The sequence below is a fragment of the Falco naumanni genome, chromosome 1 (genome assembly GCF_017639655.2).
Source record: "Falco naumanni isolate bFalNau1 chromosome 1, bFalNau1.pat, whole genome shotgun sequence".
Lineage (NCBI taxonomy): Eukaryota > Metazoa > Chordata > Aves > Falconiformes > Falconidae > Falco > Falco naumanni.
In genome coordinates this window covers 73,149,653-73,172,165 of record NC_054054.1, presented here as the reverse complement: position 1 = coordinate 73,172,165, position 22,513 = coordinate 73,149,653, and the positions used below count along the sequence as shown (strand labels likewise).

The window sequence follows — 22,513 nt, the reverse complement described above, 5'->3', positions numbered from 1 at the left end:
TTTACTTTTATTTAAATAGCCAGAGGTATCTGTTTTGTGCTTATTACTTTATTTTAAAAGCATTAAACGTAGGGTGATTAATTAAAAATGAAGATGAGAAAATTGAAGGTGACTTAATCGTTATGTTGTAACAAACCACTAGCAAAATGGAGACAAGAATCCTGGAGGTGCTCTAGCCTCTCCTAGCGTGCCAGTGCATAGTTATACAAATAATTGGTAGTAACAGCTATTCTGTGCCTGTTGCTGAGGCATGTTTTGTGCCAGTGAGTGTTTGAGGACTGGAACAAAAAGTTGAAGAAATTCTTTCACCATGATCTAAACCAGTCTTGTCATCATCGTTGTCATCATGCTGTCTGTGTCTTGTTTTCCCCTTGGGGTTTTTATTAGAGGAAGCCTGCAGCAGCCTCCGATTCCACTGCAGAAAGTTATGTCATACAAAGGAGACCAAGAGCAAAGCTGTTAATTTCTCAAACTAGGAAATACAGGGAAGCCTGTGTGAGGAGCATTGCTTTGGAAGTCTGATGTCCTTCGTGTGCACTGTAATTTCCTAAGTGATACAGAAGCACAGATCTGACTTTGACTGCATTACCAAATTACAGACAGCCTGATTAAGAGCTTCTTGAGGCTGGCATGACTGTACCATTTCTAGTGCTTTGGGATATTGAGCAATACTTTTTTTTTTTTCTTCTTCCCTATACTGGTTAGGTAAAGAGAACTGTTAGTAGGAAGGTATCAGACAGTCAAGAAAATGATGACTCTCTGCAAATGTTAGGCAAAACATTGTTGCTGCTGCTTTTGAATCGCCAATGCTAGTGTTAAGTCAAATGTCCATTGAATTCAATAGTTTAATGAGACTGCTAGAAAAACAGCGAGCTTGAAGAATAGCTGTTTGACCCAGGTCCAAAAGTTTTCTGATCAAAAAGTTTCTAAAGCCCTGTTGGTTTGCTTTCCATAACCTGAAGTAGCCTTGGGATTTGGCAGTGGCTCAGCATGTGCATGTGCAGCGATGCTTCCTGCGCTCCCGGCCAAGTCCAGGTTGCATTTTGGGAAGCTGAAACACTTCTTAGATATGACCTTTACTTGTGAATTTGAATAGTATGTGAATATACTTGAGAGTGAAACTTCTTCAGAAAATGTGGAGGGGTGTATTTAATATAATCTGGATTGTGTAATGTGCTTTAATGGCATTTATTTAAAATCTCATTTTAAAAATTCTTCTTCTGTTATCCCAGTGTTAGGAGTGGGAAAAGAACAGTTCCCACTGTTTGCTCTGCTATGGGTTCCATATAGCTCAGAATCTGGTAATGTACAGGTTGTTTCCCTGACCCAATGATGCCCAAATCCATCCTACCTCAGACCACTGTGTAATCGGTGTCACTTTTTCCTTCATAAACATGCATCTCATTGTTTGGGTGCCACAAGTGATGTTAGTTGGCTCTATTTACACTTTTGTTTTTCATATACAGAATATGGCCCACACCTGTTGCTTTCCTTTGAAAAACCACATCTCTCTGACATGCATAGTTTATGATGCTAACTTGCAGGCATTCTTTAATTATAAAAGGATATGTGATGATCTGTCAAGGGACAGTTGTCTCTAAATGGATTAAAAGAAGCTTACTCAGTTTAAATACGGGCTGTGCCCTTCATATGCTGAAAATAGTTCAAGTTAGCTTGAACTGGCTAAATAGTGTACTTAATGCCTGTGCAGGTAACTTTATTTTCTTGATTTCACATCGTTAATTTTTGCGCCTCTGTGAATGTGGGATGTAAAGAATAGAAAAAACTCGAAGGTAAATATGTGAACTGACTGGTGGTGTTAGAGAAATCGTTCCTAAGCATCAGCTCACAGGAAAGAATGAGACACTTTAAATAAAACCTGTCCTTTGCTGGTCAAGATCATCTCTTAGCTATTGGGAATCAAAATGGCAGTGTCCTGACTCATCAATAAGGCTCTTGCTACCTTCCTGTAGTAACGAGTGGAATGAGAATAAATTAATGATTGGCTGTTTGGAAAATAAATATCTTCCTGAAAGATAGCGGTAGTATCATGAAAGTCTAACAGCATAGGAAAAATGGGATTTTTGGTAATGTTGGGAAGAGCAGGCAGGTTTTCAGGAATACAGGATTTTCTAGAGGTCTGAACCAAAGCTACGTGGAAGTTGAGAGCCACCACTGCAGGTTGAACTAGGTATGTATCTGTCACACCACCTAAAACAAAGGTGAGTAGTAGCTGCAGAATCAGGCATCTATTAATAGCTGAATCACACAGCTGCACCATTTTGAGGGCTTATTTTCCGCTCTGTTTTTGAAAAATTACTGCCTTTGAAAAAATCCAGGGTATTGTCAGTAGAAAGTCATGTCTGTGGCGCAGAACCACAAAACCCCATGAAATAATAAAAACACATATTGTGCCTGTCAAATGTTGCTTGCTCACTTTCGTCTTGCCTTATAGCCAAAGTAATGTTTGCAGCATTCTGAAAAATCTCACAGGGTTTGTAACAATCAGATGTTTTGTATCTGTTTTGCATCAGTGCTTAGTTGCCCACAAAATCAGTTAATTGCTGCATATGCTGTGAGCATGCTGTGAATGCTATTCCTGAAGTATTTTGAGCTGAGGATAAAACCTACTTTTTCTAAAGGTAGGCTGCAGGAAGGGAGAAGTCTTTAGTTAGGTGGACTAGTCGGAATCATGTGGGATTATTAATTTTTTTTTTCTTCTTTCAGTTGTTGCAAACAGCAGAAGAATTACAGCACTCTGCTTTATGCACCTTTACTTAATGAATGTGGAGTTTCCAGTATAATTGGTTCCTTGGCCAGTTTATTGGCTGCAGGAATTAGGAGATCACTGCTGCTGTTTGATCTTTCTTGCTTAGCTTTTGCAGTAAACAAGATAATTTCCAGCTCCGATTTATACTCCGGTGGTGATTGTTTGGCTTCCCTTTCCCTTAGAGGTGTGGCCAGGCTAACTGGAGGTCTTCTAGATGCAGTACCTGGCAGTTTCCTTATGTCTTTAAAATTGCAGTTGTTAGATATCTAAAGCTATAGTAAACAGCCATGTCCAGGCATAAACAGCTTTTCTCAGCATGTTAGACCTGCTGTACGTGCTGCTAAGCCAGTAACATATAAACAATATGCGGAAATGATAAAGGGCAACAAAAGCGAGGACATGTAATAGAAAAATTAACTTCTTCTGGCGAGTGCAAGTTCATTAAATTGATCCTGTAATAGTTCTGTAATGTGGTTTATACTGCTTCAGCTCTACTATCCACAGCTGCCACCCCACCTCACCCCCCCCCCCCCCCCCCCCCCCGTGATGGTGTCTCCTTTGGGGGGGGGCTTGGGGGAGCCCTCCTAAACACACCTGCTGCAGTGAGGACTGGTGCAGGTCCGTGCTGGCTTTAGTGTCCCTGCAGTGGAAAGGCCTGTGGTGGTCCTTGTGTCACAGCCTGGCCCTGGGCTTGTGCACGTCGATGTTTGTCCCTTGCTGCAGGGGTGGCATAGGAGAGAGGTGCCTGAAGGAGCAAAATGGGAAAGAAAATTTGGTTGTTTGGTGGTGGGTCACACTCAGCAGTCATACAAATGCTTAAAGGTATTCCCGACCTTAACTGGAAAGAATAAAAAACATAGCATATCCTATTAAACCCAACAGAGTTCATCCTTTTTGATGTATTTAGCATCATGTTTCTTTATTGGTGACTCCTGCCATGCCCCTGGCTTTTCTGGACCAGCCCCAGAGTCCATGATTTTCCTGACAGCCACGCAGTTGCTGCAAGCTCTCCTCATGTCCATGTGGTTGAGTTGATAGGAAGTAGGGAAGCAGCTGGGATTTGGCCAAAGACACCTGGGCAGTGCTCCTGGGGTCTGGATGGGTGACATTGCTTTCCACGCTGGTGACCTTGTGAAGGACATGGCTCCTCTTGTAATTTCTGCCTGATGCCTTGGAAACAGCTTTAGTCTCATTTGGTTAACGACGTTTCCAATATGTTTCTCAGATTTTCTTGAAGCCATGGATGGGTGAGCCGCTACATGGAGGAGAGATGTGCTTGGCCCCCGTAAGAATTAAAATACAATAATCTAATGGCTCTCTAAATTGCCAGATTCTTCATTTGAGAGAAGAAATGTTGATATAAATGCTCATTCCCAAGCATGCCTTTAAGGGGCGGTGGGGGAATCCCAAAGGCGGTTATGTTGGGGATTGGGGGCTGGTTGTCATGAATTTCCAGTTAAAATAAATATGCCTGCTCTTTCAAGCATATTTGGGCTATGTTTTAGACAAAGGTAATTTAAACATTAGTCACCATATTGAGGAAAGCACTGGAAAAAATAATATAATGTTTATTTTGGGATCTCCTAAATTATAACCTAGATTTGATGACAGGCTGAAGTCAACATGAAGTTGAGCTGGTTTTGCTTTTTTTTTTTTCTTTTTGAGGTCTTTGGAGGACTGACTATGTCTGCAAGTAATTTAAACCTAAGCTTTTCATTAAGCTGGCTATTTTTAAAAGGTAGCTTGCTGTATTACAATTAGTATCTAAAAAGCATTTATAAGGAAAATCAGATGTATAAATTCCTCTTTATTAAAAGCCCGGGTGTAGTGGGTTTTTTTTGTCCTGTTATATGCACCTAACTGTTATGTGGATAATGTTGCTTGGCACGACAGCTTTAAGAAAGCTTAAAGAAAAGAAAAAAATCAGTTTATAACAAGGTGTAAGTGATAAACATTACCTTCAGTGATGCAGGTCATTTCTAAGGAGGTCTTATATACAAGCCATTAGTTTTCCTATCACTTGTGAGTAGCCAAGCAGTGGCAGGATGGGATTGGTGCCTGCTGAGCTCCATCATTCAGACACACTGAGCTACCCCTTGTGTGCAGGCTGCTTTATAACTTTTCTGGGACCGAGGGCAGGGGTCTGCCGTACAGGGTGGTAAGGCTCCAGCCGTACTTGGTGCTGGGGGTGCTTTACCTGTTGGAGCTCTAATCAGGGGAGTCATGGGCAGGTATGGACAGGTGTGCCCCTCTAGTCCAGTGCTGGCCATGTGCATGGGCTCTCCAGGTTTCTAAACCTTCTGCCTTCACGGGAGCAAGAAGAACATTTTTAAAAGTCTCTGGTGGTCAAAAGATGAGATCAATTCCACAGTATTTTTTTCTTAGCTTTTTTTTTGGTTTTTGGTTTTGCTTTAATAGAATAAAATATTATCTGCCTGCACTTAAACTCTCTTTACAAATGCATTCAGTAGGGTTGCTACAGACCACAGGAATGAGACTATGAACAGTGGTTGCCTTTGGGAGGTCTCGAAAACAACTAATCCTTTGTGGGTAGGAATACCAAAGCAGAGGGCAGCTTGTTTCTCTCCTAAAATGTCAGCACTGTTTATTTTAACACATAATGATGAAATCCCAAACCTTATTTACATTGAAGAGGGGGACACGTATGTTTGATTTGGCCAGATATCAAATAGCCAGTAAAGCAAGAACATAATTTTTCTTGCTTTTACCTGACCTAGTGCTTCAGTGTAATCTGGTGTGCTGGGGGAGTGCACAGTGTGAGGGTGTAAAGGTATTATATACCATATGTAAAATGCTGATATGCACATTACGTTAATTCTCCCCATTTAAACTTACTGAAAATGTAGAATCTGTTGAGGGTGACTCATGAGCTAATGTTCCCAGGCTAAATATAGTGAGGTAAGGCGTTAAGTATTATCTCGAGGTACCACTATGTTAAGAAATAAATACCAATATTAGTGTACTCCATTAAACATACTTCATCAAAGGGCATCAAACCCAAAAATTATAAGCTGTTTAAAGTGGCTTATCATGCTGAAGAGTTCCTTTTCTGAAATTTTTCACATGCAAACAGAGCATCCACAGAAACTCTTTTCAATGTTTTGTTCATGCTGAGACAACCGTCTCCCACTGTTTGCATTTTAATGTTTGAATTATCATAACTTTATGAGCTGCATTTTGTAGGGCAAGAGGAGAAAGAGTACATTTGTAATGTAAGAATTAATTTCCAGAACGAGATGTAAGTACCAAGCCCCTTGGAGATGTATGGTATCTGAAATACCATTATGCATCCCATCTTCTCTCCCCTGTATCGCTGGTTTGAAGTTTCCATTTGCGGGCAGTGAGCACTGTTGTCTGCATTGTTTGATTGTAATTAACATTCCCATATTTGTCATAATTTGGTATGTTCCACTAAATGAATACTAACATAATAAACTAAAACAAAGAAAATGACTTAAGAAAGGTTGAGAGCCATCAGTTGGGATGTTAGCAAGCATGGTGACTGGAATACAGATTTGAAAACATTGCTGTGTTTCTTAAGGGAAAAAAAAAGAAAAAGTAGTAATCTCCTTTTTGCAATGACTGCAACAAATTCCAGTACTTATTGAGTAGTACCTAACAATAATTTTTAATGCTTTGCCATGCCTTGGGATGTGAGGAGCTTTTCAGCTTCAAGGCCACTGGTGCTTGTCCTGGCAAGACTGCTGAAGTGCTCATTTACTGACTGGTGTTGCCCAGGGCAGTGTGTATGTTTCCACAAAACTGTGGGAAATGTAGTTGTATGTTATATTAGTGTATATAAGGCAACCATTTCTGATGGTGTATGAGTTGCAACAAGAAGCAAGCTTAAGAATGTTTTTGCTTTTCTATTGTTGTGAGTCAGAACAAGGTTGGTAAGAAATGAATTATGTCTGTGATAGAGAAGGGTCTAAAGGAAAAAATAAATATATTTGGATTGTTCTTTTTTCTGTACTTTAAACTGTATCTGCATTTGTTTTTGTTCAGATAACCCCTAGTGAAAGTCGTGGCTTGTTATATATGTTAAATGTTTTCTGCCTGTCATTTTTTTCCCCCCATGATTTGGCTAATTTACAAAAAGCAAATTCATTTAGCTTTCTGCCCTGTCAGCTCACTGGTCTCTATCAATAAAATGAAGCAAACCAACAGAACTGCAGACTACAATGGCAAAACTAAAAAATAGTTTTTTTGAAGGAAGATCTGACCAGGAGCTTTTCAGGGATGTACTATCTGCTGCCTAAACCTGTATCCTGATTGATCAGCTGGGAAAAAGGAGTCAGTTTTGAAAATGGGGGTGGGGGTGAGCAGAAATCCTTTCTTCCTTCCTTCTATTAAAAAGGTTCAGTTCAGAACAGCAAATACAATTTTATGGAAAATCTTCCAGCCTTGACTTTGTTTGGTGGACTTGGCAGTGTCAGGGTTGTGGTTCGACTCAGTGTTCTTTAAGATCTTTTCCAACCTAAATGGTTTCATGAAGGTCTTGCAGCTTCTTTTATGAGCAATCCTCATAGTTACAGAGATGTGAAAACCCCAAATGCAGTGTTGATACTGGTATTGTCTGCTCCCCTTGTTTATAGAGGGGTTCATAAACACAGTATCTTGTGAATTTTTCATTGAGTTCGGCATCTGCTTTTTAAGTTATAAATACAATATAGTCCCTTTACTAAGGAGCAGGAGATCTGGGGATGGTGGGACTTTAAATGGAATTTAGAGGAGAGATGGCTGCAAAATACCTCTTGGATTTCAGGTTCAATGAAGCTTTAGGATTTATTGACTGAGGGTTTGGACCTCTATCATGTGGTTGTACACACAGAACAGCTGAGACTTATAAAAAAAAATATCCTGCTTTGCATTGTATTTATTTCCATAACGCTAATTATTGAGATTACAGTGTTTTTGTTGATGATGGGTCTTTGGAGATGATGTATCAAGTTGTACTCATTGCAGAAGCATGAAATACTGGAGCTTTAGCTTTATTAATGGATTTTTCCAGTTATTGGTAATTTTAGAAGAGTTGTGTTGAATTGCTTGTGTGTTTTGGTTTTCATTTTTTTTTTGTGGTTTTGTTTTTTTTTAATGGGTGAAATACTTGGAAGAGGAATGAATAAAAGGAGAATTTGAAGAATGAATAGTTTCTGCTGGACACAGGGCTTACAGCAAAGAGCAGACTAATTCATTTTCCTAATAAGGCTGCACTGGAAGTTGGAATGTTTTGAATTGCATTAAATGTCATGAGAGTATTTATCGGCCTGTGGTATGTTTAGAGAGCAAATTTGATCATGTTTGGTTGAAATTAACTGTTTACACAGGCTAAATATACGTAGGTTTTTTAATGAAAGGCTAAACATCTTTGAAGTAGAAGCCTGTGAAAAAACTTTGTGTGCTTTCCTTTTCAGTATTGGGCTGTCAGTAAGTGATGGCTGCCACTTCTATTTTTGTTGTCTATAATAATTCGTATGAAGCTAGAAACTAACCATTTGCCAAGGTCTTTTGTGTGAGTTGTTTATAGTAAGCATTTATATTGAGCTTTTATGTCTTTGCTTTGTTTGTATGTTATTGAAAATATTGCATAAGCTAATATACTGAACTGCTAGTTTTAAATCATTTAGAAAATAGCCTGCTTTAAGCCATCCTGCTTTTCTAGTAAATGGTAAGAGCAAGTGTGTTATCTCATTTTGAAAGCCTTTCCAGTCAGCTATTCATAACACATTCAAAGTGACCAAACCAGCATGAAATCCTAATTTGTTTAATTGTGAGGTGGCAAACAAAGTGCTAACAACTGAGAAAATGTACAAGATTCTCCAGTTTAATTATTTTTTGCTATGCAATTTAGTAGCATCTATCAAAATCTTAAGGGAAATAGCCCTAAAGGAAGTATTTTCTTAAATGTATGCGTTGGCTGTGTTTTGCTGTTCAGCTTTAAGTGCGCATTTCCTTTAGTACTGTCTTGTCTAACCACTGTGCATTTTTCAGATTTAGATCTTGGTGGCTCAGTTTGCTGGGCAAGCATTTTCTTTATACAATATGGGATAAATCACAGATTTTTAGTCCTATTATGGCCTGAAGTCAACAAGGCCAAGTTAAACTGTTTCCAGTATGTCTGGGACACACGAACTTATGTCCTTGTTTCAAGTATGTTTGAGGGAAATAAAAGTAATGTCATGCTGTGTGACTCCGATGTTAAAAGAACATTGGGAAATTTTCAGTTATCGAGGCTTTTTTTCACCCTTTTTTCCCATTTCTTCTTTTTGTATGATGTTTTTGAAGACTGTTTTCAGGTCATCTTGAAATAGTGGTTTGAAATCATTTTGCTGTACTGATGAATGCAGAGCAATCTTGTGCATTGCAAAGTCAATTTCGATTACTTTGTAAAAAGAAAAAGGTTTAAGTACGTTCCTTTTATGAAACTGAAATGACAAGGTCCAGCATTAGCAAAGAGTTGTTTTTTCTCAAGCATGACACATGGTAGTTGACTTGAATAATGAATATTTTTCTATTTCTTACTGTTAAATCAGCTTAATAAATACATAAAACATTCCAAGTTACTTGGAATAATTGTACCCAAGATACAGAGTGAGATGCATGTTTCCTTCTAACTCTGGTCTTAAAAAAGAAAGAAAAGTTTCCATATGTATTGGCTTTTTTTTCCTCTCCTTGCTTTTGTTGGTGCAAATTGACAACTCTGCAATTAAGGGTGATTAATGATGCACCCCAGTGCTTTGGAGGGCTGGAGGTCACCCTTCTCATAGGCTGCACGCTCTGTGGGAAAGGGGAGCACGGACCTGTTCCTCAGAGCAGACAAAACCCTCTCTCTGTTGAGAATTACTGTTGATGTGGACATAATGTGTGTCAGCAGCAATGCACAAATGGTGAAGGCAAAGTGCAGGAGATGATCTTGTGCGCTGCTTTTTTTTTGTTTGGGTTTGGGTTTGGTTTTTTTTTCCCCCAGCATAGTGTGTGGATTCTGTGTCTCTCCCTTTTTGGCTACTGGACCTGCAGCAGGATTGCTTTGCTGGCATCTGATGAGCCCTGAGGGCCAAATGGCTTTCACAGGAGTAAACATTTTGAACATAATTAGTTAAAAAAAAAAACAAAAACAAAACAAAACCAAAAACAATGGAGGAGGAAAAAAAAAAAGGAAAATAAAAGAAGTTGTTAAATGTACCAAGTGTGCCTAATCCAAATATAGCTCTCCATGTTTTCCTGGTAGAAATGGAAAAGCTGGTTTGTACAATACAGGTGTGTAAAGTTGTAGCCTCTGTTAGCTGATCTCCAGTTAAATAAACCTTTTTGCCTCCCTGACAAATTATCTTTTTGAAAATGAGAATCCAGCATCAGTGATTCAAAACCCTCTTTAGAAGCTTTGTCGGAAGCCGGGGTTGTGTGATTTCAGGCAGGATGTGATTGCCGGTTCTCGGTTCATTAAGGATGCCAGCTTTTCTGAGCAGCTACCAAATATGGCCAGAAATGTTTTGAAATGTGGCAAGAAGCCACTTTTCAACTGAAACAACATGAAAAGACTCAAGTATATAAGCAGCAATGTTTGCAGACAAAATGTCAGATATTTTGCTGGTTTGTGTGTTTTGTTTTGTTGGGTTTTTTTTTTCTTTTTTTTTAATTTTGTGTGTGTGTCTGTATGTTTGCATGTAAGTATATGCAAATCAGGAAAAAAAGTAATCCCAAACCAACCAAATGAGATGCCTTTACCTGAACATGTTGCCAGTTCACTTAAGGTATAATAAAATCTTTCCATTCTTTATCTTCTTAATCCTTTCCATTGCGATACTTCCTCTCCTTCCCACCACCCCATAGCAGTTTCAATGCATCCATTGTTCAAAAGAAATTTTTTGCCATCTGCTGTGGAGTTCAAGTGACACTAACCTTACCTTTGAAGACCAAAGACTGTGCCAAATGTTTGTATTATTTAATTTGCTAAGTACTTTAGAAGGATTTTTGTTGTTGTTCTAAAAGGAAGCTGTTTTAAGCCTGAATAAAGTTCATGGTATATTTAAAACACAATTTATCTGACCAAAGCCTTTGAGTTATGTGACATAGTTTCTTTTGAAAGGAAGGAAAACAATAAGCAAATTGAAGCTGAAGTCTCATAACTGGTGATACGGTATTATGAATTTATAAATCAAATAGTACTTGATGAGAGATGCTAGAGTTCCTAATGTTGTATCTGGATAAATTAATCAAGTTTGGGTTTGCCTTTTCCTTATATTAACAATGATGCTGTAGGTTTGACTGGAATGCTTCTTGTTTCTTTTAGAGGAAACAAAAAGGAATACTTTATATATCTGTGGGTGGATGTGGTGAGCTGGAACAGGGAAACGCTTAAACATAAAATAACTTGGTTTTTATGATTATGTGTATGTTTTTCCTCTTCCAGAGTGGCTTCTACAAAACCTGATCTTGTCCATGTACCAAAGGTATGCTCATCATCACAACCAAGAAATGTAGCATGTGGCACTAACTGTTATTACCCATCTGTCAAACCCTGTTGTTGATAAGCACTGTCATTCAAACTTTTCTTTCAATATAACATGCCTGATTTCCATGTTTTACATAAAAGTATTGTGGTATTTGAATCTTTAAGTGATTTCTGCTCTGCTTCCCCTACCCCTCAAAAAAATATTGAGACACCTGGCAAATGATTATTAAAAAAAAAAAGTTATCTTCCAGATCATGGAACATTTTTTTAGAAAGATATTGCAGAAGTTTTTACTCTGTTCCAAAGTGGGAAACTTTAGTAGGATTTTTTTGGTGGTGGGGTTCGTTTGCAGGTTTTTTTGTTAGTTTTAATGGGCATTGAAATCTTTGTATTTGAAAGCAGCTAATCTAAATACTACAGTTTCAGAGAACAATTCTCCTCACTTTCCTTAAAGCTCTGGGGAATTATTTGTTCTCCATTCTTCTAATGTTTTGTTTTCAAGTAACAGTTTCAAACCCCCCTTTCTGATAAGGAGGCTGTTTGCAAACCTGAAAATGCTTACAAATGGCCTGTACTTCAAAATCCTCTCCAGTGGAGGTAAAGATTGTATAGTATATTACTGTTCTGCTGACTGTGATTTGAAAGGCCACAGTTCGGGAACCGCTATGGTAATGCATAGCTCCTGGGGAGGAAAAAAAATTTTGCATTTTTTTGAGAGTTTTGATCTGACAAGTGTATATGAAGATGTTGGAGCACACTGATGGAGTGCAACTGGAAAAGTTCACTGAGCCTGGAAGCACTGGCCTCTAATAAATGAGCTCCAGTGCTCTGGTTCCACTCCCAGCGGCCCTGTCCCCAGATCGATACACGCTGTGTGTGTGTACAGGCATCCACGATGCTTGTGTGTGAGGAATGTGCATATCTTAAATGGGGTTTGAGAGGTGGAATGTGGATTATTTTTTTTAATAAAAACCCACTGATTTTTTCCACATGAGTTACCTGGTGGGTTTTACAATAGAGTGATTCTTCAGTCTCTTGAACTTGATTTGTGGGGTGTCTCTTTTGGGTATGATGAGAGGAGTTAGCGTTATGGGATTTCATATTGATTGTGCATGCTTGGATCATTTTCCTAAAAACGCATGGCTTGTTTTTTTTCCGTACATCTCACGGCTGCAGTCTCCGTGAAGCTTGCTTCTGTGTTTCTTCGTTTCACGCTAGGTGGGTTATCTCCCCTGAGAGCTGGGAAGATCCCTGCTGAGGAATGTGCATGCGTTTGGCATGGTTTTGTGTGTGTCTTTTTTGTTTTTCATCTCACATAGGGAGAACCTACAGAAGTAGTTAAGCCTGTGCCCATTGCCTCTGCTGTTGCACCCAAAGTCACTGCCACGGCGAGCGTGGCTTATAATAAGACTCCGAGGCCATTTGGAGCTGTAACCTCCTCCAAAGTCACCTCCATCCCATCACCGTCCTCCGCCTTCACCCCAGCCCAGGCGGCAGCTCCATCCCCGGCGGCTGCCGCCCCGGCCCCGTGTGCTGCACCTGGACTGCATGTTAACGCCAAGCCTAACGCTGAGCAGCGGTCGCCTGCGCCAAGCGCTGCTAAACCTGCAGTTAATGTCCCACGGCAGCCCGTCGCGCACAATGCCGCCTCGAGCGCCTCGGCCGGTGATGGCGCCCAGGATCTGGCTGAGGGGCCGCGACGAGGATTCAGAGAAAACCAGGGGGAGAGTAAACAGCAAAATGGGTAGGTGGGATTTTGTTTTTGCTGTGAGGGTCTTTCCTCGCAGGAAAAAAGCCGGGCTTGTTTAAGGGCTAAGCAAAAGCTTGGAGGAGTCATTTAAGCCTCAGAAGCGAATCTCTGAGGAAAGGCTCCCATTTTAAAAGCCATGCTTCCAAGGACCGAGCCAGCCTTTCAGTGCTGACTTTTTTTTTTTTTTTCCCCAGAAGTGACACGTCAGTTTGTAGAGTGTCACAGCTAAATTGAATCAGGACCACAAAATGCTTTACACAATGGGTTGTATCGCAATGTGTTCCAGACCTTACAACAAGCCGGCTGTTAATTTCAATGCCCGTGTCTCGCTGTGTATTTTGACTCCTGATATAGTTGCTGAAAGCAGCAGGCACTCCAAAATGCAGAGCGGTCTGGCAAGAAGGGTCAGCGGGTGCTGCGATGGCTGGGAACGAGATGCTTTGAGAGAGCAACTGTGGTGCTGGCAGGACCACTGAATAAAGGTCCCAGAATGGAGCCAAAGGGGCAGATGTCATGTTATTTCTCTGCACAACATACAAGAAACCTTAAGATGCATTAAGGGAAGCTGTCAGGGTTAAGCAGATTTTGTGCACCATTATAAAGTAAATACCTCACCTTTAAATGTTACCTTTACCCTAAAAAAGCAACACAGATTCAAAATTTGAGCGATTTTCATATTCAAGTGTAATTGTTTATGTTGAAGTGGATGCGGGACACCTAACATTTAGGGAACTGTAAGGCCACATAAAAGGCTTGTACTGTATCTGGTGTAGCATCTAGACAAGTGAATAATAGATTAGTGAATTAAACTGAGCCCAGCAGCAATCCTGGGCACTCAGACCTGCACCACCCTGTTTTGGCAGCATGCTTTTGGCCGGCGCCACCTTGGGCTCTCCCAGAAATTCCTGGGCAGGGCTGGGGAGCTGCAGTGCCCCAGGGATGGTTCCCAGCGGCTGCTGTGCCACTGGGAGAGGCGGCGTCTGGGTGCAAGCGGTCCCATGCCCCTTGGCCTGTGTGCCCAGCAGCATCGTCCGGCGGATTGAATTAAGTAACAAAAATGTCAAACCTGGGCTTAAAACCTAAAAGCTGTGGTTACTGTTTCCCATCCCTCAAAGGAAAAGGGCTGGAGGTTCTCGCCTCTGCTGTTCTCTCAGTATATAAAGTGTATGAAGAACCCTACAGAAAGGCAAACATCGACATCAACTAGGATACAGGATAAACTGCAGTTTCAGTTGAGCTTCTCATGCGGAAAAATAGCTTTTTTTAGGTACCTATTCCCTTTATATTGCAGTATGAATGTTTTCCATATGTGGACTCATATAATGCAGTCTGTATGCATTTTATATAATTTTTGTATGCATTTATACTGTTGTCATGGTAACTTCCAGCCCTTTCTTAAACAGATGATGGCAGGCGTCCACACTGCCTAGAAGTGGGATGAAATCTGGAGATCCCAAGGACTTGCAATGCTGGTAGACTTGTTGAATACACTTCAAGAAACCATCTCTTATCTTTCCAAGAATGCTGTTTTAGCAAATAAGTGTGTAAAGAGTATTCAAAAGCAGCAATTAGTACTGAAAAAGAGGAACAATAGCAACAAAATTATGTCTCCTGGAAGCACTGCAGGCATAGAGTAAGCACTTGACAATCAAGATAGAATGGCTGGGTGAGCGTTATGTGCCCTATGTTATGGTGAGGGGATGAATAATACTGACTGAAGAGTACCACAGCTGGCAGGTGAAGAAATCCCTGTTTCACTGCCAGCCTTGCAGATCTAGTTTGGGAAAGCCTGAAAACATTTAGAAGTGTAAAAACCTACTTTATTTTGCCACCTTCCTTACAATAGCGTGTTTGGGCTAACTGTCTTGCAATCCTAAGGCAGAAAACAAAAGAGCAAACAAAAACCTCTAAAGTGATTATATTGGTTTGCTGCTACACTACTTAGTTTTATTTAGAAAAAATACATTTCTACAGTTATGCTTAACTATCACCCCAATTAAAATGAAAAATTTGGACATGAAATTTAAGAAACATTGATTTTTGGAATAATCGCTCAGTCTAAATCCATTTTGTTTCTGTGCTTTGCATTACTTATTTTCTAAAAAAAAAAAAAAGACAGCTTCTATCTTGTTCATAGGTAACACTTTCGAGTAACTGCAGTTCTTCAGACATGTACCTTGTTGTACTCAGAATTTCCTCCCTTCTTGACTCCCCTCAAACCACGTTCAGGATACAAACTATTTGACTTTACTTCAGGATGGGGAAGGAAGTTTTGTTTCCCTTGTTTAGTTCTGGCTCAGAAAGAAAGCAATTTGCCGTCAGTAGGCTGTGTGCAATTACACTTTTATTGAGACCTTCTTGCCAGCTTTTGCATGAAAACGTGCCTGCTGCTTAAAACAGGTAAGACGTCCACAGACTTTACTCAATTTAAGCTCAGCTGGGCTAAATTTTTCCCTTGTAGGTTCTTTTGATGATTGTAAGTTTGACTTACATGATATATGGCTTTACCAGAGCTTGGATTTGGAAACTCCTTTAATATTTCAAGAAGCAAAGAACATATTAACACATCAAATACTTTTTTTTTTTTTTTCCCTTGCAGATAACAACAGTGATAAAGTTAGTATCAACAGCACTGGAGCTGAATTATGGTCGTTCTTCCTGTTGGAATAACTAGCATGTATTCTTGTTTTGCAAAATTATGGCTCTTACAGAGTTTTATATTTAAATTTTGCAAAACAGCTTCGGCTTTTCTTAGTAACTTCTTAGCGTAGTAAATGGTTTTGTCTGCATTGGACATGAAGTGATCTTGCTTGTCACTGTGTTACATTTTCCGGCTTTTTTTTTATTCCATAAAATATATGTTTGGTGTTTGTGTGTATTGATAAATTCTTGGTGCACCTATGGCTGATTGGTGTTGGTAATACAACTAGTAAATGGTGAAATACAGTATAAAAGCACAGATGGTTTGAGGACTATGGAATGAAAGGCTGGATAGCGAATTCATACAACAAAAAACCCACAAGTAACATCTGTATACTGTGATTTATACCTATTAAGGATGATAAACAGAATGAGATATTATTGGCATTTTTCTCCCCTTGCTGCAAGGCTGGGTTAAGGGAGAGCCTGTCTCGTGGAATTTTCCTTTGTCTCTGGCACCACCTTGTTGCCTCAACGAGTCATTACTAGCAGACTCTTTAGCCTTAAAAAAGGGACCGGGGCATCCACAAGAGAAGTCAGCAGGATATTTTGTTTATCATACCACTTTCAACAAATGTGAAAGACTACTTATTTCACTGTGGTAGTTGCTAGAATGTGGTAAACTGCATGTTGATAATGACATTTCCATGTAGTTTCACACCTTTAATTACTGCTTTAATTTTCAGTTTTTATTTTTGCTATTAACTGTTTTGATGCTTTACTTGATTTTTCTCTGTACTGCTTCTACTCCATCCTGGAAATACCACTGCCTTTGTTTCTGTACCTCTCCCTCTTCAGTAACTTTGGTATGTGATATACGTACTTCACTAATGCTGTGTGTCAATAAACTCAGCCTTTGATGCAGTTTTGTATGATACCTTTCACATAATTCTTTCAAGTATTAAATATTCTTTTAATCTTAAGCATTTACTAATGCATTCCATTGAATGGGCCTAATTCTTACTTCTTGACAATAATTTACATCATTACCACTCATATTTTCTACCTTTCTTCACCAGAAATACTTTGGACATTAAAAGTACAGTGGGGAAGTAGTGGCAAAAATACAAGTGACTTTTAAAGTTTGGGGGTTTTTTTTGGTATTTTTTGTTTTGTTTGTTTTTTTAATTATTATTAGAATTGTTTTGTCTTAGGAGCTAGTTTTGTACAGTTAATTGCCTGTAAATTACATAAAAATAAATGAACGTTTTAAAGGTCTTAAAGATTAATGCTTTGGGATAACAGACGTAGAATTTGGGAGTAATATATATATATAGTATGAATCTTCTGTTCTCTTTTCCTAAACTGATCAGTGCCATGACTTGTTCTTTACATTGCTTACTAAAAACAAAACTTTAAAATCCTGTATTCTTGCAGTCTGCTAGCGGAGGGATCGATAACAGCGTATAGGTTTCTGTGGGGAAAATTTCTAGATAAAACCATCACCCCAGTTTTTTGATTTTCAGGGAGGGTATCGAGCATTAAGATCTCCATGTTATGCTCCAGAGCATCACTGTCTATGCTTCCAAGGCGGGGCTGGTTCTGATCCAGGTTTTGCCAAGTGCAAAAGACTTGACATGTGCTGGGTGGCCTCGCACGCTACTGGTGCTTTGCCCCTTATGAACGAAGGGGAGGGTTTGTTGAGGGGCACCTGGTCAGAACTAAGTAAACTACCCTGCTTTAACAAAACAAATTCCCCTTTCATCCCTGTGAGGAAGTCACTGTGAGTTTAATTGAAGTATGGAAGTTCTGTGCTGCAGGTCTGGTAGCAGAATGACAATATCGCTATTAAACTGGATTTCAGTGCCCTTTCCCACAAAACTAATTCCTTGGCATAATTATCTACACTTCTGTTTCAACTTTCTGACTTCTTTTTTCTTGTTTTCTTTTTCTCATTTTCCTGTTTATGCTGGGGAAACTTTCTCTTGCTGTCTTACTCTGTCATCTCCAAGGAAAACCCCACCTAAACGGTAAAGGTTTAAACATGTAAATGTCTTTATAATACTGTTTTTTACTGTCTCAAATGTGAAATGTTCCAGCAGGGAAACAAGTTAAAATATTGCAGTTGGGTTAGGGTGATTATAAAGCTGTGCTTGGTTCAGAGAGCTGAATCTCTGTTCAAGTGTGCCTGTAGAGCTCACTGTTGCATATCTGCACCCAAACACAGAAGCCGCCTTTAAACGCTAGGAAAAGTCACAGTTCTGCCCATTGTCTTTGTAGCTACCCCAGCCCCGGTGGTCTCTCAAGCTTTTTGTTCACTGCTGTCTCCTCTCCTTGATGCAGTCCCCCGCGGAAGCACATTGTGGACACCTATACAGAGTTTTACCACACACCTACCCACAGTGATGCCAGCAAGAAGCGACTGATTGAAGACACCGAAGACTGGCATCCCCGGACGGGCACCACCCAGTCCCGCTCTTTCCGCATCCTTGCCCAAATCACTGGCACTGATCATAGTGAGTAGTTTGGTGTAAATGAAATAAAAGTAATGGCCTTAGGCAGACAGATGTTTTTAAAAGCTGGGGGCAGGGGTAATAGTAAAGGATTCAGTATCCTCTCTTGATTTTTCCTTCTTGGAAAGTAAATCCAGTAGGCAGAATTTTGGTGAGCTCTTTAAAAGGGAAAAGGTTGGAGAAGACTGTAGTAGGAAAATATTTCTGTAAACTTCCTGCAATTGCTAAATAGCTCTGGACATACACGTTACTGGCCATTATTCCCAACTGAGTCGAATATTAATACATTCTAGATAAATCTTAAGATTTCCATTTCTGCTCCCAAAGACTTTGGCAGACATGTATTCGTTGTTTCTTCCCCCCCTCCCCGTATCACCAAAATGGCCACGTTTCTGTTCAAATTCAATGTTCCAGTTAAAATAAGGTGTTGTGAGGCATGTAGAAAATTTTTGAGTGTCATTCAAAGGCATGGGATCTGCAATAATTTAACCAATCAGAAGCATAAAACCATAGTTGCTCATTTTATTCCCACGTCATGTTTCCATCCTCTGCTTATGCTATGGTGTGATTACTTATACTGTAGATGAAACAGATAACATGGAGAAGGTAATTTCCAGTCATAATTTTATGGTAAAACTTTAATATTATACTGTTAATTAAAATTAATTGGCTGAGATCTGTAATGTCATGTAAAAGCCACCAGAAGTGCCATCAGGTGATTTTGGGCTCAGTCATGTTCAGACTGAGTCAGCCAATGTAGAGGTGATTACTTCATTTTTCTGCTTTTCACAGCTAGTGCTGCAATAAACAAGGCAGTGAGGAAACTGGGGACCCCCTCCCCAGGTGCAGATTTGTTTAAATCGGCTATTGATTCTCTGGTAGAATTACTTGCCAATGATAACATCTCCCCAAACAAGGATTATTGCCCACGTGTGATGAATATTCTGGACTTGGACAGTTACCTAATTGTTGTGTGGCTCTGCATTGTGCTGGTGTATTAATGGATCATTGTCTGTCTTTGGATTCCCTTCATTAGTCCCAGTAAGGGCAGAATGTGAGACCAAAACATCAAATAACACGTCATCCAGTACTGATGATTTAATTGTGTTGAGAAATGTTGTAAGAATGTGACTGCCACTAGATTTGCCGAACTTAAAATCAGGGCTGTACCCCACGTACAGTCCTCTAGCACCTTGGCGGGTCACAGCCTGGCTGCAAACAGACGTTTGGATTATCACTTGATATAAACCCACTGGATGGTCATCCAAAAGAAATGCCTCCCAGCTTCCATTCATCTTCCCCTTCTCAACTTGCGTTCCTCAATGCTAGTGTGGAGAGCGGGCCAAGGGCAGAGGCAGAGAGCAGCAGAGCCACCTTTCGGCAATCCTGCTGGCAAAGGGGCTTCTCGGGTTTGTGGACATACCCCGTGTCTGTTGGGGGTTGTTCAGAACCCAGGAGTCCTAATGAGCCTTGTAATGTCCTGCTGTGGTGAATGCATTGGTGCAGGGGAGAACCTCCATGTACAGTGGTGCAGTACCTTAGAAAATAAACATTTTCTCTTTTCTTGCAGTGAAAGAACCAGAACATGAAGGTGCAAAGAAGACTAAGTGAGTTGATGTTTTACATTTTTATTACTTTAATACTTTGCATGTCTGAATTTTTAACTGATAATGTTTGGTGCATTTGAGTGACACGTGGGTGTTGAAAAAATGCTGTTTCTTTTTTTTTGCCTTCTACTTCAGCATGTAAAAATTTTTTTCTGAGTAGACCAACCTTTTAAAATTTGTTGGTGTGGTCCAGTATTAATGTTTATGCAGGAGTTTGAGATTTTCCATAAACTTGGACTGATTTCGTTTTCTGTACGAGGTCAGCCTGTCGACATGTTTTCCTTTTCCTGAATTTAAATAGGCGTTTTTGATTTGTGAGTGTGGATCAGATTGCAAGGCATAGCTGGAAAGTATTACTGTTCTGGACTGTGAATGAGGGTCAGCTGTCTCCTGGCTTTGGCATAAGCATAGCTCAAAATGAGGACCAACCAGTGGCCAAATCCAATGGTTCTTGCATTTGGTGGGAGTTTTTCTACTGACTTTGCCTAACACTGGATCCAGGTTTTTGATGGAGAGGAAGGCAATGTGTGGTTAGGAATAGTGCATGGAGATTGCATGCTCACTTGTGAAACTGCTTAAGACAAAGTTTTTCTTTTTCTTTCTTTCTTTCTTTCTTTCTTTCTTTCTTATTTTTCTTCTGTCGCTTCTTTCCACAGGGAAAAGGTTCCTATCCACGTCTTTAGCCCCAAATATACAAAATTACGTGACTGGCACCATGAAGTCTCAGCACGTGTTCTTAATGTCCAGTGATTTTACCCAAGTTGCAAAAGCAAAATACAAACACTTCCTTTCTTCTTTTCCATCTGCTTTGGAAAAAAAAAAAAACAAACAACAAAAAACAACCAAAAAGAAAAAAGAAAACTTATTTCACTAGCCTTACTGCAAGAGAAATTCTAGCCTTTTCTATACTTTTCTAACACTTTCCTACTGATGTGTAAAAAACAAGATGAAAATGTTTTTGTGCTAATCACTAGTTGACAAAAAAAGAGTATTTCGAACAGAACAACTTGGGTGGTTGATTCTCCCAGCATGGGGGAGGAGATGGCTGTTGCAGTTCTTTTTTTGCCTTAAAGGATTAATTTCTATTGCTGAGTTTGAGTTACTGTAGGTTGTTAGAAAGCAGAAAATTATGAACAAAAGAATAAGAAATTGTATTACTTTGATTTTGGGGCTGGGGGAAGAAGACAAAGAGGGACTGTATACACTTATTTTAAACAATTGTTCTTACCAGATAATTATTGTGGATTTCACTGGTTTTTCAGCAGGTCAATTTTAGAGTGGTTGTAAATGTTTTACAAGATACAGCAAGAAGACAGACTGCCTTTAAGCAAATAAAAAAAATATTTCCTATGTTGTGAATTGAATTGCAGGCTCAATATAAATATTCCGCTGCTTAGATTAGTAATATGTTCATATTATGGAAAACTTAGAAAAAATCGAGCAGAATGTTGCTGTGTACCTGTAAGAGCTTCAACACAATCTTTTAACACGAACAAGACAAGATAGTAGTATTTATTTTATTACAGAGTGAAGCTCATAGGCTTTCTTTTCTTGTGTTTATAAAAGCTTCATGGCCCTATGGTTCTCCTGTAAAATAATGTATTATAGTAGCTACACATCATTAATTTATGCTTTCTGAAGCTTGAAGAGTATTTTAATAAAAGTTGCTTTTATCTTAGCTCTGTCTGTTTTTCTTTTGAGTCTCTCTGACTCTTTGAATAGTCTTCTCGTGCACGGAGCTGTGACTTCATTGCACCGTCAGATGATAGTAAGAGAAAGAATTGGATCACTGCTGCGTAGTAGAAACAATCTGAGTTGTACAAAACTATCATAGTAGTAGCGTTCCTGATCATGTTAAAAATGGGGGGTATGTGTCAAAGCCCACACAAGATTTGCAGAAATCAATAAAATTGTTGATCTTTTGGGGGGCTACAGGAGTAAGAATTCTACTAAGTGAAACTTGCTCTTGGCTTTTGCAGTGCTTATTGAATCAGAAGTTTCAAACCTCAAAGGTGAATTGTAAAGCGCATATAAAAGCCCAATCTTTCATAACTGCTTAATGAGAACCATGCCAATTGGCTTGTAGTTTGTGCAGCTGACCTGCACGCTTTTCTGACGGGATTAGTCCTGTGAACAGATCGGTGTCCACTGCAAATGCTTCTGCAGACTTGTCTTGGCTTTTTGTTTTGTTTTTTTGTTTTGTTCTTTATTTATTGCTCAACCTCAGAAACTGAAAGGAGACCTTTGGAAGCATTTTAAGCTTGTGTTACCTTTTCAGATGGTTTATACAGGTATACAGTAGAGCAGTGGCTTATGGTATCTGTCATTTTATCTTTAGGAAAAGCCAAACAGAAAATGGAGCCTTCAGGTAATAGCCCAGTTATCTAACACTAACAGTCACCCATGTGGATGTCTAACAATGCACAGCATTAAGTACAATTAGATTTGCACTGGTAATGATGGACCAAGACCAACTGCTTAGGGACAGTATGGGAAAACACTCACTTTAGTAATTTCACTAAAGACTGTTTTGATGAGAAGTGCCATCAGTTTGATTCCCTGCCCCCACTATCGCGTAACTTGTGAGTACTGTGTCACTAAACCCAAGTGTGTTACTGAGTGCACATACGCCACATTTGATTGAATACTGTGTATTAAACTAGGAATGTGAAGTAGTGTATTAAAATTGTTCTGCTGAGTGGGGGTTTCAGAGGGATATCAGTGCAATGAAGACTATGAAAGGTTACCAATTAGACTCTC

At 39.5% G+C, this 22,513-nt stretch overlaps 1 protein-coding gene across 12 annotated transcripts in view; it reads left to right on the top strand.

Moving 5' to 3' along the window:
• PDLIM5 (PDZ and LIM domain 5) overlaps positions 1-22,513 on the top strand; it is a 132,884-nt gene that overhangs the window by 61,248 nt on the left and 49,123 nt on the right. For 4 of the 12 annotated variants that reach the window (XM_040599196.1, XM_040599207.1, XM_040599213.1 and 1 more), the window contains 5 exons: positions 11,202-11,241; positions 12,563-12,987; positions 17,646-17,663; positions 17,977-18,149; positions 19,717-19,753. In XM_040599196.1, the coding sequence (XP_040455130.1) occupies positions 11,202-11,241; positions 12,563-12,987; positions 17,646-17,663; positions 17,977-18,149; positions 19,717-19,753 (693 nt within the window). Of the gene's footprint in view, positions 1-11,201; positions 11,242-12,562; positions 12,988-15,592; positions 15,610-17,645; positions 17,664-17,976; positions 18,150-19,716; positions 19,754-20,409; positions 22,217-22,513 lie in introns of those variants that run through there. The other 8 variants (XM_040599291.1, XM_040599272.1, XM_040599263.1 and 5 more) reach the window with 8 other exon arrangements.